Source organism: Columba livia, chromosome 2 (assembly GCF_036013475.1).
Source record: "Columba livia isolate bColLiv1 breed racing homer chromosome 2, bColLiv1.pat.W.v2, whole genome shotgun sequence".
In the NCBI taxonomy this organism is placed as follows: Eukaryota; Metazoa; Chordata; class Aves; order Columbiformes; family Columbidae; genus Columba; species Columba livia.
The window spans coordinates 159,254,286-159,268,412 of NC_088603.1; the positions used below are offsets into that span (position 1 = coordinate 159,254,286).

General features: G+C 38.8%; 1 protein-coding gene across 41 annotated transcripts in view; it reads right to left on the minus strand.

Moving 5' to 3' along the window:
• TSNARE1 (t-SNARE domain containing 1) overlaps window positions 1-14,127 on the minus strand; it is a 540,792-nt gene that overhangs the window by 45,000 nt on the left and 481,665 nt on the right. For 10 of the 41 annotated variants that reach the window (XR_010470816.1, XM_065054535.1, XM_065054534.1 and 7 more), the window contains one exon: window positions 9,734-9,827. The exons of the other annotated variants lie outside the window; for them this stretch is intronic. Coding sequence is in view for 9 of the 10 variants with exons in the window: in XM_065054535.1 (XP_064910607.1) it covers window positions 9,734-9,827 (94 nt within the window). In the remaining variant the exon portion in view is untranslated. The remainder of the gene's footprint in view (window positions 1-9,733; window positions 9,828-14,127) is intronic. 41 annotated transcript variants of the gene reach the window in all.

The window sequence follows — 14,127 nt, forward strand, 5'->3', positions numbered from 1 at the left end:
CAGGAAAAAAAAGGACAGAACTAGGATTGTTTCTTTCTCTGTAGATTCCAGTATCATTTAGAAAGGAGAATGGAAAGCTATTTCTGGAATCATGCAGGGCATAAAATAAATAGCATAACTAGTATCTCACATGAATTTAGGAATTATTTTGAAATTTAAATGATTAGAAAAGAAAGAATTATCAGAACACGCAATACTGTGCTTCCAGAAGCTCAAAACAAATTATATATGATGTCATTTGAGCTGCATTTTCAAGGCAAAGGTCAAAGCAAGAGGTCTGAAGCATAAATAAGTGTTCAGACACCTTATTCTAATATTCGCCTTATTTTTGTAATTCTAATTTAATAGAGAAAATAAAATCACTCTTCTGCAGAAGTAGCATTTGTTTCTTGTCAGGCTGGACTCCTGTTCATTATATTGAGCAGATTGTAGCTGTGAATCACATTACAGTGAAAAAGGCAGTCGTCCTAGTTTCAAGTACAGACTCCCTGAATATGGAGCTAGATCCTGTAAAATATTTAAACGTTTACTTAAGATATCTTAAAGGCAGTTTAGTAGGCACTACAGTATTGTTCCTACTCACTGGTGTTTTCACAAAGCCAAAAAAGAAGTGAACACAAAACAGTGGAACAGTTGGAACAAAGCAGATCCAAAATCTGAACTTCATGCTGGCATGTTACACGTATTTAAGGGCTGTATTAAAATAAATATTATTTTTTGTTTACCTTGTATTCTGACTATAATAGTTTGCAAATATCAATAGACTAGGTAGTCCTTTATGTTACTCAATATCTACTTGTTCTTCAGCCTACACTCATTGCCAGTTTGTCCTGCTCTCTATTTTGCCCTCAGTTTTAGCAGTGGGCTCTGAGTTAAGCCCCATAGTCCAGGTGGATCATTTTTCAGACCTTGTGATGCTCTAAGGTGCTTCTCTAAATGCTTCATGTGCTTTTTTTCTCATCCATTTTCTTCAACATCCCTGAATAGCTCTTAACAAAGATCACTGTAGTGAACTGGATGGGTTTCTGCCTTCTCTTCTCCCCTCTTCCTCTTCCTCTTCCTCTTCCTCTTCCTCCTTCTCCTCTCTCCTCTCTCCTCTCTCCTGAAGGACAGTTGTCCAGGGTTGTGTACAGCCAGTAGAACAGAGCAAGCATCCTCTAAGACAATATTAAAAGAGAGGCAGGCCTGCTCAATCCCTGGTGATACCTACAAATTTTGACTGCCTAGATGGGGAGTTCAGAGAACTCAGACTAAAAATCTAACTTGTAGATGGATGAGTCAAAGAAGATGAATCTGCCTTTCCTCATTAAGCTTCAGTCGGCCTCTTCTTTGGGAATCCTTACAGCTGGCTTACACAGGGTTTTTTTTTGCATGAAATGAAGTATAAGAAAGAAAATCTGTTGATAATCATTCTTCATTCAGGGCTGAGTCACAATCAATATTTGACCCAGACACAACAGTGAAATTATAAGCTGAGGTTGTTGGGGGGGGGATACCTTTTCACCTGAAATTCCATAGGCAGTGAAAAATGTAATGGAGTGAAAATAATGGAACACTACTGAAACCAAATTAAATTATCAACATGACGACAGATGACCTACTGTAACCCGATACAATCAATTAGATAGCAGCCTCAATAGATGGGATCAGTGTGCTTTAAATGCACGCAGCAGAGTTCCTTGTATCTATGTAGAAATTAGCAGATCAAATTAACCTCCAAAGCACTTCTACTGAAATAATGAGATATATGCCACAAATATTTTTGCTTAATTTGTCTAAACACATACTTTGAAGAGAGTGAGATGCAAATAAAATCCATTCAAGTTTGGAAGGTGAGAGCTTGGGAGCACCTGCTACAATTGTGCTCCTCTAATAGCCTCCAGAAAGTTACTTAGCCTCTTTATATCTCAGTTTTGCTGCCTTTAAAACAAGGGTATTGATAGCTCTGCACCTCTGAGGGGTGCTCAGACTGGTAAGTTAAGACCTGCTGGGTGAAAGACATGCAGGGCTTTTATTAACATCTGTATTGTAACATCTTCAGCTCAGCACACTGTTTTACAGTTTATTATTAAAGGAATGTGAGGCATGTAACAGTGTTTAGCATTAAATGCTTCCATCTCTGTTCATTCTAATGAGAATGGTACCTGGGTTCACGTTGAGCTCCAGAACTGACAAGCTGGGTTCACTTAATACCACCCTCTGTAATATCCTTTTATAAATCCATTTTTAATTTTTTTTTTTTTCCACTTGGCTACATGCAATTCTACTGTCTACAGCTTGAGAATCAAGCCCTTGGTCTAAGCCTTTGTAAAACCTGATAGCGTATTTCTCATTATGTCCATAGTAATTTAAATTATTTTCCTTTGTCTAAGACTTCCGTTACGCTTTGATGCTCATGGACATTTTAAGTAACTACCTTTTTTATTAGCTGACTCAACACATGACAGAAGATTATTCCATCCAGTTCTCTTCCTAAGGCCCTTTTATCAGCACAAGTCCTTATATAACCTCTCTTAATGTTACCATAGTATCTGTGGGGGTGTGAGCACTTAGAGAATTTACCCTCCAAACACACCTTCGGGTTAGAGAAGATTTCCATCCATTTTTAGCAGAAGAATTGATCCAAACAACATATAATTGAAACAGATAATTAGTCCAAACACAATTTCCCAAATCTGGGGCAGGGAAACTAAAACAAAAATGGACACAAGGCTTTCCCATGGGAAAAGACATCAAAAATCAAGAACTAAGCTGGAATCGACACTTTTTCATCCAGTTCCTTGTCAGCCAGCAAATCAGTCCTTCAGTACAAAGAACAAAAATAAAATCAGGTTTTGTGCATTCTGAAATGCAACAGCTTAATTGTTTCTCAAGATTTTCCTTCTATAGCAAGACTGAAGTACCTCATATTTCTTTGAGAAGTATTCTCACTTTTGTCAGTGTCTGTGTCTCACACTGGCATATCCGGAAATGCTGACTGTCTTCTGTAATATCATAGTTGTCAGATATATCATTATCTGTGTTACCTAAAGGTTCCCCTGGGACAGAACTGACATTCTCAAGCAGAACCTGCCACTTTCCTTCCATCTCTTTGCTGGGTACCACCACCATCAACATGCCTTTGAGAAACAAATCCACATCTACATGCTGTTTCCCTGAGGATGACTCCAACACAGGAGGTTTAGGCACAGTCTACCAGAGCTATGCCAAAAGGCTTAGTGACCAAAGCTAAAAAAGCCCTGCATCTTTTGTAGTAAGTTGTGTGAGACATCCTAGCTCAAGCTCCAGTCTTTCTTAGCAGAGTGTAATAGTGTGGGTACTTCCAGAGCAAAACCACAGCAAAAAATATATAAGACTATCTAAGGAACACAAGGGAACCACATAGGACCCAGAGAAGACCCACAATCAAGCAATATGAGATGCTATTCTGTGCTATGGGATTGTAGGGTAGGCTTAAGCAACATGGAATTGTAACTTGGCCTTGAGGATGGAGTTAAGTTCTTGGTAATTTTAAAACAAACAATATACCTCAGACACCTGAAGGTCTTTCTTGAGCAAGGGTAGTGGATGGAAAGCACAGGGGTACTTCGATTCAAGCATACTGCTTTTCACTTGCATGTTAGGCAACCAGTACAGGTTAGCGGTTGACCTGCTGGAAAGCAGCATTGGGGAGAAAGACCTGGGAGTTCCGGTTGCCAACAGGTTGACCATAAGTCAATGATGTGCCTTTGTGGCCAAGAAGGCCAATGGTACCTGGGGTGCATTAGCAGGAGTGTGAGCAGCAGGTCGAGGGAGGTTGTTCCTTCCTCTCTGCTCTGCCCTGGTGAGGCCACATCTGGAGTTCTGTGTCTACTTCTGGGTTCCCCAGTTTAAGAAGGACAAAGAATTACTGGAGGGAGTCCAGTGGTGGGAGACAAAGATGATGAGGGGTCTGGAGCATCTTTCTTATGAGCATCTTTCTTATGAGGAGAGACTGAGAGAGATGGGCTGTTCAGCCTGGAGAAGAGAAGCTGAGAGGGGATCTCATCAATGTTTATCAGTATCTTAAGGGCGGGTGTCAAGAAGATGGACCAGACTCTTTTCAGTGGTGCCCAATGACAGGATGAGGCACAATGGGCACAGACTGAAGCACAGAAGATTCCATCTGAATAAGAGGAAAAACTTTTTTACATTGAGGTTGCCAGAACCCTGGAACAGGCTGCCCAGAGAGGTTGTGGAGTGTCCTTCTCTGGAGACATTCAAGCCCACCTGGACACATTCCTGTGTGATCTGCTCTGGTGAACCTGCTTTAGCAGGTGGGTTGGATTGGATGATCTCCAGAGGTGCCTTCCAAGCCTAACCATTCTGTGATTCTGTGAATTTGTGTTTCTGTATTATTATCACACTATGTTTTTATCTCTTGTTTTCCCCCCAAGAAAAGCAAGAGCAAACTAAGTTTGTGTCTGAAGGAAAATCTTAATTAACGTTTTGAAAGAAGCAGGATATCATGTGACATTTTCAGGAGATCTTTCTCTCTCTGGGATTCATTTTTCCAGGAATTCCAGGGAAAAAATATAGAAAGAATCATAAACTCCAATGAGTGGCTCTTCGTTCAAAACAAAAAAAGAAAAAAACAAAAACAATTCTCAAATCCTCAAACGGTCTCCTTCAAAAACAAAGCCTTCAATTCCTTCTGAAGTAACATCTTCATCTGAAAAATGGGTTCAACAATAGGGCTATTTCTGCTATCTCAGGTTCTGGGTACTGTGAGTTTAAAGACAAATATGCTGAAAGTAATATTAAGTTGAGAATGAGGCTTAGTAATCTCACTAAATGTTAATAGAGTTTTAATGCTGTTTTCATTAACTTTGTGCCCTTTCATATAAAGCTGGAGGGCTACTCAATGATAAGAAAACCCCACTGATATAGTCGCATGAATGGATGCTAAATGCAAATTCTGGAGCACTGGGCAACGCTCACAGCAGGGCTTTGACAGGATAAAGATTTTATGGAGTGTCATATTAGGACTTGTTGAGTAGGCTGAATGTCAAGAGTAAAAGCAACAGCAGGAAAAAATGAAAGCAAAAAGATCTCTGAAGTGTCTTCTTTTTTTTTTTTTTTTTTTTCTTCTGGAAACTGCAATTAAAAAAATTAACTTTGCTCTGTAAGTAGCTAAAAACCCAATAGGAAGCTCATCAAAGGAGATTTAAATGAAGAAAGAAAAATCTGACAGAGAGCAAAACCCTGCCTTTCACTGGCAAGTCAGAGACAGGCTGACAAAATATTTCTAGCAGGCCTAAACTCTTAAAAAATATTCAGCAGGGCATTTGATTATCTGAGCTGCAGCATCAAGCCTAATGCTTTGGTTGGGACTTTTTATGGGGAGAGCGGGTTGTGAAATAATTGTTAGTAGGCTGCGGGGAGGAAGAACTCTCATGTACAGGACAGCCTGACAAAAACAAAATCCCGACCTGTAAGTGTAGATATAACAGGGCAAGAGTTTTATTTCCAGTTCACTCACAGATTCTCTCTGTATTTCTGATTCAAAGTCCCTGCAGCGAAACATGGAATTGAAACTCAGGAGCAGCTTCACCAGCTTCTACACAACAGGGAGGTAACAACTGCTCAGCATTAAGCATGTGCTGAAGGTTCTGCTTGAACCTTTCCTAAATGTGCCTTTTCTCCCTGTCTGTGAACGTGGGAGGGTCATTATTTCTCTATGTATTTACCAACAACACACAAAAACCTCTCTCTCCATTAATGTCAAAGCCAGCATTACCCTCACTGATCTCTCTATACAGAAACATCTCAAGAACACAAGTTCTCCAAAATTAACGTGGGTGATAAAGGCAGAAAGGGAAGAGTTAACTTGTGCCTGTGTTAAATTTCACCACGGATGAGAAATGACCTAAATGTCTAGTTTTCAGAACGGCCAAAGTGAAGCAACATAATGTGTTGCCATGTTTTATAGTAACTGAACACTAAATTTGGGTTCATTACTCAGACTCTTTGCAGTGAAAAGACACCAGCCTTTTCCTTGGACAAATAACTTGAATTCCTTGAATCAGCATAATTTACCATAAAGGTCTAAGCAAGTTAATCCAAGGAGATAACTCAACAGCAAGGAAACACTGAAAACAAGTTCAGCCATGTGGATTGCTGAAACACAGCAGGTAAATTAAACTTGACATAACAAGTTAACATTTACTCCTATCTAGACAAATAAAATGCCCTCCATTACCTCTTTTCTCTGAAAATAAGACCTACCCCAAAAATAAGCCCTAGCACTAGCATGATTTTTCATGATTTTTGACAATGCTCAAAATATAAGCCCTACTCCAAAAATAAGCCCTAGTTACCATTCATTAAAAATCAATTGAAATATTGTCCAGGCAGGTATACATGTAAAAAAGTACAATTAATTGCCAAGAGAATGCAGCAGGACAGATAGACCCTTCATCAAGAAAATAGAGTCACAAGAAATTAATGATGGAATTAGGGGTCTGAATAGCTATGATGATGTTCCAGAAGATGACGACTATATTTGAATAAATGTTGATTTTGTTGTTGTTGTTGTTGTTCAAAATAAATGTAGATTGTTGTTCGTGGAAAAATAAGACATCCCCTGAAAATAAGCCCTAACACATCTTTTGGAGCAAAAATTAATACAAGACCTGTCTTATTTTCAGGAAAACAGGGTATTACAGGAATTCTCTGTGGCTATTCAGTTTGGAGCTGCTCCTCAGCCACTTCTGGTAGGTTATATAAGCTCATTTGGCTATGAAAATGTTTCTTATCTTATGGAAAGAAGAATAGATTCTTTCCTGTCTATTCTAAGAATGTGATGAAGGTTATTGGCAGGAAACAGTGGCAAATTCAGTTGCCCAGAAACTGAGCATCCTAGGGATGGACATGCAATGAAGCTGCAGGAATTAAAGCAAGGAAAAGTATGCAGATTAATCTGTCAGTACCCCCTTTCCCCACCACTTGTGGCTGTTGCTGGCTTCATCATCTTCCCTTCTTCTTTCCCATGACTGCCCCTTTGTGGGAAGCAAGGACAGATGAAATTCTGGCTACACAGAAGCAAGATGCAAGAAACATGGAATGCAGCTAGGGGTCTGGATACATCTATGATGCACAAACAATTCTCAGACAGAACCTTGCTAAAGTTGCCCTTTAGTTTCTCTTTACATCAAAACCATGAATGCATTAGAGGTGGAGAAAGTTGCCTTCTGATCTTTTAGAAAAGCTGAGCCACAATAAATCTGACTATCTGTGGCAATACAGTCCCTATCGAGCCCGTATCTGCCATGGATAAGGCAGATACCCTATGGATCAGTGAAATACTAAGGGGCAGTAGAAAACTCAGTATTATATTAATAATAGCTCATTACAAACAGCAATGAAAGAGTTATTAGCTAAAATTCAGCCTGGAAAATTGATTCTCCAGACCGGTGTTTTTAACCATATGTTAAACTACTGTGATAGCTTTGATCACATTAAACAATATACTATATATTAACAGCTTTAGAACTTATTTTAAATAATTTTATAAATGTGATTACACTATCAATAAAAATAAAATAAAAATATTCCTATTTCTTTTTACTCCCATGGTACAACTTTGTATGTGTTTATATAACTTATTTTGGGCTTCAGGGTACTCACTGAATCAAGTTGCTGAAATTTTTGACCATGTGTATATACTAAGAGAAATTTCTACCCATAAAGAAAGGTGAATTCCCAGTGTGCTGGATCAAGAGATCATAAAAACTGGATCTTTTGACCCAGGAAAAGCACAAGTAACTGAATATGTGTGTGACTGAAGATAAGCATCTGCTACTGTCCAGTAAAACTGTTGATTAAAAGCCATCACCAAGCAGATCACTGAAAACACTGTGAAAGATTACCTAGGACCAAAGAAGAAAATCAGAAACTATTGCTAGCAGTAGATGGCAGAGAAACATAAAAAAAAACCCAGGCAAAAATGGCTATTAAAATATATTTTATACTTATAAAATTAGCCTTAATGAACTATAAAATAAATAAGCCTTAATGAACTATAGCAGCCACCCTCAATTATTCCTGTGCTAATAAGCTTGGAGAATACATTTGCCATATACTGGTCATTAACAAGATATTCTTTGGAATATATAATTTAATAAAAGAGAAGTTGCTACAAATTAAAAGATTCCAGGAAGTTTGTGTGTCTGTCAACCCACATCAATATTTGAGTGTCAAATGAGAAAATATCCTAGGCCGATAAACACTCAAATTGTTCATACAAGCTGAAATGCAGTTTTTATAGCTTCTCTCTTGCATTAAATTTCTCCTCTATAGCCTTTTCAATGCTGTGTTCTGTAAAAAAATGTAAATAAATATTGGTCATTGTACTCTGCTTTGTACAGAACATTTAATAGGAGTCCTTAATCACATGTTGTAAACATAATACAAATGGTAGTTGTAAAACTAAGAACAATGTTGTTCAAAATAATCAACAAGAATGTCTTTTCATATAGGAAACTCTTTTACAAGGCGCAGCACTAGACATCAGAAAAACAATGCTTGCTGATATTGAAATAGAGGAAATTCCACTCTTGCATAAGAAAGAAACTTTTTTTTAGTGTGAGGGTGCTAAAACACTGGAATAGGTTGCTCAGAGACTTTGTGGAATCTCCACCCTCATAGGTATTCCAGACAAGCCCTGAGAATCTGCTCCAGGTCACTGTGCTTTGAGCAGGGGCTTGGACCAGATGATCTCCAGAGGTGCCCAACAACCTCAACCATTCTGTGATTCTGCAAGGCACTTGCATTTTAGAAGTTGGGCTTTTAGAATCAAAGAATGTCCTGAGTTGGAAGGGACCCACAAGGATCATCAAGTCCAACTCCTGTCCCTGCACAGCACAACCCCACAGTTCACACCATGTGTCTGAGGACGTTGTCCAGTCTCTTCTTGAACACTGTCAGGCTGTGACATCTCCCTGGGGAGCCTGTTCCAGTGTCCAGCACCCTCTGGGTGAAGAACCTTTTTGTAATGTCCAACCTGAACCTCCCCTCGCACATCTTCCTGCCATTCCCTCAGGTTCACTAAAGAGAAGAGTTTGGCACCTGTCCCTCATCCTCCCCTTGTGAGGAAGCTGTAACCGCCATGAGGTCTCTTTTCAGTCTCCTCTCCTCCAGGCTGAACAAACCATGTGACTTTATAGAATCATAGAATGTCCTGAGTTGGAAGGGACCCACAAGGTTCATCGTAAGATGATATACAACCAAAACACAAACTGCAATGCAGGCAGTTATCATCAAAGCCTAAAACTGGGTAGGTTTTCTTCTATCCCCATTTCAAAAATCTCTCCTGGGCAGAGGGTGCTCAAGATACTGCTGCTGTGTGGCTCTTCTTTTGTAATGACTCTAGAACTCTCAAACTTTAGTGAAGAAAAAGAAGATGCCTTGATATGGCTTTTTTTTTTTTTTTTTTAATCTAAAGACTAGGCAGACAATCAAAAGGGATCAAATTACTGCTGTTTAATGAGTTACTGCTTATCAGCTGAGAGACAGCAATGGATGGGATGTTATTCTTAGCATCTTTTGATGACACGACATCAAAACTAATGCATTTTACTCTGCACTCTCAGCAGGCTGTACATGGACAGCTATAGCAAGAGGTAATTCAATCAACTACAGTAATGCGAAAATTGAAATGATCTCCCTCTACCCCACCTTGTGCATGGTTTCAGTGACAAGAAACTTTGCTCACCTTCAGAGTTGGGATGATAAGATCCATTTGAGGTGCACAGTTGTAAATACAGTGTCTCTTTGTACAAGCCCTCAACATAATAATTCCTGATGACCTACTTGTGAGAGAAATGAAATAGTTTATGCACTATAAGCAAAGTCATTCAATGCTGTAATATAAAAGGCCCATTTTGGTGTTAAAATATGGCTACTAATTGGGGAATTAATAATCTGTCAAATCTTAAGCATCTTCCTCACCAAATGCAGAAGTAAAAAACATACCTCTCTGGCAGTTTCTTAGGAAAAGAAAGACTGTTATTTCTTTAATGAATACTAAAGTCAAAAGGCTCCTTTTCCAGATACATGTAAAAGGTGTATTTTGAGACCTGAAACAAATTCCGTAAAGGAAAGGTTGTTGTGAAGCAGATTCCAACTCCTGTTAAAGCCTAATGAAACTACATGGGATATTGCAGAAAATTCACAGAGTGTGGTGGAATTATAATTGTCTTTTTAAAGATGGTTTGAGAAAGCAGGCTGAGACAGTTGGATTTGTTCAGCCTGGAGAAGAAAAGGCTCTGAGGAAACCTCTTATCAGCCTTCCAATACCTAAAGGGGACCTACAAGAAAGCCAGAGAGGGTACATTTTATAAGGGCATGTAGTGATAGGACAAGGAGTAATGGATTTAAACTGAAAGAGAGTAGATTTAGATTTGATATAAGGAAGAAATTCTTCACTATGAGGGTGGAACAGATTGCCCAGAGAAGTTGTGAATGCCCCATCCCTAGAAGTGTCCAAGACCATGTTGAATGGGGCTTTGAGCAACCTGTCCCAGTGGAAGGTGCCTCTGCACATAGCAGGGGGGTTGGAACTATATGATCTTCAAAGATCCTGTAGAAAAGAAAACATTCTATGAATCTCACATCAGAGAGATAAAGGCAATTAGAATTCTTTATTATTTTTATATTGAACAGATGACGTATTATAAAAATGTGGATATTTCTAAGATCTACCCAAGGAGGCAGATAGCTAACAAAGACATGATAACTACTAAATTATAACTCAGTCAGGTGTGAAGTTATGTGCAATTTTTTAGATTATTTTGCTTTTAATTTTCATGTTAATGAAGGTCTAAGAAGAAGAGGCCAGAGAAATGGCCTTGAATAAGCCCTCTAACCTTTGTCTTGATTTCACTCCAAGGCTTAAAGAATATCTCCCAGATCATTACAGTTGCTTGGAGTAACTTGGTTGCAAAGAAGACATAACAACCTACAACATATCATGGGATGAGACAATCTTCCAACTAGGTTGACCACCACCAGGACTTTAGTGGAGGTTGCTGGGATAAAGCACAGCACTTTCATGAGTATATTTTATTACTTGTAATGATTTTCTTATGATATGTAAATTCTAACCAACCTGTTGAACATCAAGTTGTTTAGGCTACCATTGCTCAAGATAGAACCTAAGTTATTGGCACAGAAGAGACAGGACAGCCTTCCCATCTACTACACTGTACGTGACCTCTCTGAGAGGCACTACTAACACATGGACACCAAAGACATGGTTCTCTTGATAGACATTTTTCTTCTTGAAGAGATAATCACACATGTTCTGCTCTTCTAAGAGTCTTTCCTGCTGGGACACTAGTTTCTCTAGCTAAACTGCCAAAATATTTCTTCTTTAACACACTGCTACATAAGAAAACCTCCTGTATTGGTTTCCAGGTTTTCCTGATCAAAAATTACTTTGATTTGACACCACCACCAAGGATAATAGTCATGTAACACTTTCAAGCAGCCTGTATATCAGTGAGAATCATATCCTGCCAATTAGTGAATGCCATTGATTAACTATGTGCTGCCCTATTCCCAAGAAAACCTATGAGACTTTCTGTCTTAGCAGACAATGTTTTTCACATATTTCAAGAACATGGATAGGTAGAGTACCTAAGTGTATCAAAACCTGATGTTCTCAGAGCTTCTAAGCAATACTATTGTGTGCATGTCCACAGAAGAGGAAACACGACATATAGATTCTGTCTTTGCATCTGATTTTGAAGATAGGACATTGCCATAATTCCAGTGGCTGTGATGTTTCAACCGAAAAGCAAGTTCATTAAGACTGGATTTCTAAGTTAGGGAGAAAAGACAACAGTAACAGCACTCCAAGATTTTGAGTAGGGAAATTTAAGATCTCTATTATTTGCCAGCATCAGAGACCTCTTTTTCAAATTTTCTCTTTCACATACAAAAGCTTTAAAATATCACAGAATCAGGAGACTGAAATGGTGATGAAACACATAGAATTTGTGGCTTTTGTTGTTTCAACCTTGCCCATCTTCCCATAATCCCCAGGTCGAAAGGAATTTCTCTCCAAAGAACAGGCTGATTTTACCTTATCGAAAAGAACCACACACCTTCCCAAACTGACTTCATTGGAAGTTCATCCACCCTAGAGTCAAGGAGCACCAAGATGAATTATGGGCCTACTTAGCTTGCTCTTCTCTGCTCTTGTCCCTCTCACAGCACCATGGTCTCACTGATTTTGGGGGCTTGACAAGACAGATAATTCAGCCATTGCCAACTGAAAATGTCAGCTAACAGTGGTGAAGTGACATGACAGCATAAATCTGTGTTGTTCTTAGAAGAAGCTTAACCCTCCCTTCTCCTGGGGGCTACTTAAGCCTCTCAAAATCCTCCTGAACCATTAAGTACCAACTGCTCCTTCCACCAGGCATCACTGCTCCTGAGGAAATGAGAGTATCCATAGGGAAGAGGACACATACCACTGACTCATTCAAAGATTTTTAGACATACACTTAGGACTACCTTTTCCAAGCTGGAACTTAAATTTTAGGCAGGTAAGGACATATTTAGTCTGCTAGAGGAATGACTGGTGTTGAGCACTATTCTAGTTGATATTTATTCTTCTTTTCACATGGTCTTTCCTTAAGTACCTGTGAATGACACAGTATATGACGCCAGATAGACCATTAGTCTGAATCAGTATGGACATTTTTGCATAGTTTCTAGCAGTTCAAATTAATGCGCTGAAGATGAGCCTCTTCTGTCAGGTTCTTAGAGGTGTGTCTTCATGACTAAAGTTAAAAGGCATCACATAGCATAAATAATTAATGTTTGCAGATTGCTTTGGGAAGCTTAAATCAAAGACTTGCCATCCAAGGGGTCATCGCTCCACAGCCACTCAATGGGACTACTCCATTTTCCTACTCATTGCTAAAAAACAGTGTAGAAACTTGAGATGGGACTAAGAAGACTGCTCACGGCTCAAAAATCCTACTGACTTTGGATTCAGATCAATATATTCATGTTACTACTTGTCAATTGAGCTGCAGGAACTGTCTACATGTGGACTCTCAAGCTAAGGCAAAGGCAACATAATACAGAGAATCATAGAATAGTTTGGGTTGGAAGGGACCTTCAAAGGTCATCTAGTCCAACCCCCCTTAGCTCTCTTCCACAGTACAATTAATGATCTGGCATTATGTAACCAAAGAACACGCAGATGGGCAACAATCAAGGTCAACCTGAAATGTGTTCAGCCAGGGTAACCTGATCATGTGATATCCCATCAAAATATTCATCTGTTTGAAGGTTTGGAAGAGGTGCATATAATTGGTGAAAACTTAGAGAACTTCTTAGCAATAAATCTACCTTTTTACTGGCAGATCTTCTCTTCTTGCACTGTTACTTTGAGGGATTTTTTACATAAAGCAGACTCTTGTCTCTCAAAATTTCATTTTCTACTGGTAATCAATTCTTTCTTCTACCTGTCTGTATCTCAGATTTTAACTGGCTGTCAGGGAAATAATTTAGCTAAGAGAAGTGCAGACATAGCCACCCGAACCAAGAAAGTCTTCAAGAAAATAAGTGCTACCTTAATTTAAGAAATTTGGCAAAATCTTAGAACCAGACCCATTATATATTAATCATTGAAAATTCAGACCTCATTTTTGACTTGTTTAAATTTGAAGCACAAAAGTTACTGCAGAATCATGATGTATCTCAGTCTTTCTGCCAGAGCAAAAAAATTAGCAAGGATGCCAGGATCTGAGAAATTAATTACAGACTAAAAGACAGGAATTGAATCGACAGGAATTGGCACCTGACTATAAATGTAGAAACCTTTTCAAAATAATAAGAAGCAGGAAAACAAAAAATAAAAAGGCATTGCAGAGTTATTGACTCCTGATTGTGCTGCAGAACAAACATGGCAGCAATGCCACAGCTAGGGCAGAGGGGTGAATTATTTTAGAATTTGAATGACAGCTGTTAAAAATATTATGACCCTTTCAGGGCTTGAGAGATTGAAACAAGCTTGAAAACTGAGCCACTCACATAGTTATTGAGCCATATATAGATGTGTGGTAAAAACAGAGACTTTAAGTAATGCCA